The 3,870-nt window shown below is 32.8% G+C and overlaps 1 protein-coding gene across 1 annotated transcript; it reads right to left on the bottom strand.

Annotated features, from left to right (window-relative positions):
• LOC109234966 (defensin-like protein 19) lies at positions 1,547–2,699 on the bottom strand. Its single transcript, XM_019400997.1, has 2 exons — positions 2,575–2,699; positions 1,547–1,972 (listed from the first exon to the last, which is right to left on the bottom strand). The coding sequence occupies exons 1-2, from the start codon at positions 2,645–2,647 to the stop codon at positions 1,794–1,796; spliced, it is 252 nt and encodes an 83-aa protein (XP_019256542.1). The 5' UTR covers positions 2,648–2,699; the 3' UTR covers positions 1,547–1,793.

Raw genomic sequence — 3,870 nt, 5'->3', positions numbered from 1 at the left:
AGTGAATGTCAGGGCATAGCCCTGTAAGCCCATCTCCAACCAAGACTCGAGTGGCTAGTCCGTGGAGATGATCTGAGAAGTGTAGACCATCGGGGTTGAGATGTGTGGCAACTGTGGCCCCTGCATGGTCATTCTGGGAAGGTGGAAGAGTTGATTGTTGGTTTGGATGTTCTCCTGCATGGACATATAGTGAGTGGTGTTTGGAAAGGAAGGACGTTGCATCCTTAGAGTTAGTGGATGTATTTTGTGAGTAAGTCTGTATTTGAGTAGAATTTTTAGATGGATTTATGAAGTCTTGATTAGATGGAGTTGAAGTTGCTTTCTAATGTATTGCGCCATATATGCTGCAATATTTTGCTTCACGAGTCGATGAAACCTTGATGGTAGATTCTGGCACTAACAATTACAGTACGTAGTCTAGTCTTTTTTCCTCAATGCTAAATGAAATTTCTTCGACATGGTACACAGCGGCGGATCCACCCCTTTTAGGAAGGGGTGGCATGACACCCGCTAAGATGATAAATGTTTTATATAATTATATTAAAATTTTCTTTAACTATGTTAAATATTTGATCCTGACACCCGCAATCATAACCTAGACAAAGGTGCCATGATTAGTAGATATTTTTGAAAGCTTTTTTCATGTGTAAAATTCAAGTTTGTAGTCATCTTGAACCTTGTCCAACTTTCCCGTTTCTTTATGTTTTTTATTTCCTTTTGTCCCGGTCATTTCCCTATTTGGCTGCCTACATATTTTCTAATTGTCATTTCATTGTTTTTATATTTTTCTTTTCTCCATTATATTATTTTACATAGCAAGAATGCTCAAAAAAAGGACTCCAAAACTTTAAAATTGTAGAAAATAAACCTTCCTCTTAATCTTAAATTTATTAGTTTTCTTCTTTCCAATCCGAAAAACTTGGGTCATACTCTTAATGGGAATTGTGGATTGAGATCAAATGTTTTTCATCTTTTTTCTATTATATCATAAAATTTGTGTTACTATATGGTTATTAAATATAATTCAAATCTCTTTACAATTAAATTTGATGAAAATTTCGTAAGCATTTCTTAAAAAATATTAGATTTATGATTTTGATTTTTTGGAACCTAGTAGTTTATTTAACTTTATACTTATGGGGTATAGTTTATCATTTATAGATATCTTTTAAAAAAAAAATCTTATTCTGATTGATGTAATTTTCGTACGGGAGATGTTATCTTACTTGTGTAAATTTATATTTAATCTAGAGAAAAGATGTAATTTCCTAGTGTAACTGTTGATTTTACTTGTGTTGTTATAATAAACGTGTTATTCCTTATTTAAAATGCCAGTTACGTTCGTTCATTATAATGTAACTTTTATGTTTGCAAATACACAATGCCTATTAGGTTGACCCGAATAAACTCAAAAAAATTAAATAAACATTCCTAACAAATTTAATATTAGTCATTAATAGGTATACATTAAATGAGATTATGGCACCCGCAACCTTCAAATCCTTCATCCGCCTCTGATTGTACATTAATCATAATAGCCAACATAGTCAGAATAACCACAAAAAAATTCGTAAAATTATTTTGATTATTTCATTTGCTATCAAAAACTACCTTACGGACCCTACAAAAAATGTACGTACAATACGATAATACAAACATAATTTAGTACTATTTTCTCACAATCATTACAATTCTAGTGAATTGGTAGTATATTTATTCTTTCACAGACAAGACAAGATATCACTTTTTATTTATCATACATAAGAAACGAGAATTCTGAGAGCATTTGATACTTATTTGCACTTGTGGAAGCAGTAGCAATAGTGTCTAAAGACGTTGTTTTTAAAGCACATACCCCTCTCCGCCCCCTCTTTCTCTTTGCAGTCTTTGTCACAATTTCTGCTAATCAAACAAGAGCCACCTAATATCTTGCTCTTCCTTCGGCAAAGTTTGCCCTCGGCAGCATGCATCTCTACATGGAACAACTTATTAGAAGTTTTTCTTGGTCAAAATCTTTAATTTGAATTGGAATATATAAATTTCTTTTAAAACATGTTGAAATATATGTTTCTTATCATAAGCTATAACAATAACGATAACCATTTCATATTAGCGGGTTCGTATATGAGCGTGCAACGGAATAGCTAGGTGCTAGCTGCATATACTATGAAAGGATTATAGCAAGTTAACAACTAGCGTAAAATTAATAAATTTATAATGAATCTTTGCAACTTTTTGTTATATTAGATTGTAGTTTTGGGTCCAAATACCATCTCTCTCTTAGCTTTGCATCTTTTCCAGTCGGTCCAAGAATTAAGAGCGATCGAAGTCCTGTCTCAGGAAATGGGCTTGAAGGCTAGTGGTCATATTAGTCGTCTGAGTATCTGCTTTGATTCATGCAGCTACTATGGTAACGGCTGGCGTTTTCATGATAGCTTATAGATAGACCGACTATAACTAGCTTGGTAGTCGGGTATATATACCATTATTTTGCCGTAAAAACACTAACTTTTTGGAGTTAAAATAGATGCATACAATATTCACAAATGAAATGACAATGAAAGAAGTACCAACCATTGGATGAAATGAGGAGGAAGCACAAGAGGAGAGCAAGAAAGGTTGTGTCGATCACTGGTGACTTTGCCATATTCCTATAAATTGGAGGTAATATGATATTTCTATTTTCTTTAAAGTGATTTATGTGTGAAAACTACTAAGGGAATACAGGTATTTGTAGCAAAGGCCTGGCAAATTATTTAATGGTTTAGTCAAAAATTCCAATGAAAGTGTTTTACGCAAGTAGTTGGCTATTCAAACAAGAAACTTGTAGTTTAACATTCCTCATTGCACAAAACTGAGTATGCACTCTCATATGTATTTTTTTTGCTGTTACCTTCTTCTGCTTAACACCTATGACCTTGTTAAATCGACTTGCAACTCATAATTTAAAGCTTTAGGCATATTCAGACTAATATATAAAATTAACTAGTTCAATATACAAGGTATGTTATATCTATAATTGTCCCGCACGATCATGAGTTCTTTCCATGATGTTAAGTTAATACTACAATAATAATTGAGTTCTACTCAAATAGTTTATAAATATTTAATGTGTTACTTAATATATTTACGAAGTCAAAAATATTATTAATTCACGTAAACCTGTAACGAACCATCTAGCTCTGCCCATGCACACGACACCATGGGCGAAGCTACATATTATAAAGGGTGATCAGTTGACCACCCTTCTTTGGAAAATGACGTTGCATATATAGGTAATATATTATATTTTAGAGGTATATAACATATATTGAATACATTTTCTCGGAGTTTTTTTTCACTTCTTTCAAGTTTGAACACCCTTGAGTAAATTCCTAACTTCGCCACCGCACGATACCAAATGTATAACATTTCCTCATTGACCAAGTCCTCTCCTCATAAGGTCAATTAGGAAACAAAAAATCATTCCGTTAGAATATAAAGGTTTCCGTCAAGAAAGTTTATTTATTAAGACAATAATCTGAATATAAGCACAATAGAATTTTTTATTTTTTATTATGAAAGAAATGTTGAAGGGGAACCATGTAGTGATAATAAAGTTGTTTCCGTACGCGTATTAGTGGGATTTTTCTGGGTCTGCATACACACTACCTCCCATTAGTGGGATTTTACTGGGTTGTTGTTGTTGTTGTTGTTGTAAGGTTCAAAATAGTAAAGCACAGAGTATATATAATACATGTCATCCCGTTCATCCAACAGGATCGCAGTAAAAAAGGTAAATAATACGGGGAAAAAAACTTTTATTTTTTATTGAAATTAAAGCAAAGGTATCTCAACCAGGTGTACATTTCCTTTCACATTGTATTAGAG

The sequence above is a fragment of the Nicotiana attenuata genome, chromosome 11 (assembly GCF_001879085.1).
Source record: "Nicotiana attenuata strain UT chromosome 11, NIATTr2, whole genome shotgun sequence".
In the NCBI taxonomy this organism is placed as follows: domain Eukaryota; kingdom Viridiplantae; phylum Streptophyta; class Magnoliopsida; order Solanales; family Solanaceae; genus Nicotiana; species Nicotiana attenuata.
This window is presented reverse-complemented; position numbering and strand designations above follow the sequence as displayed.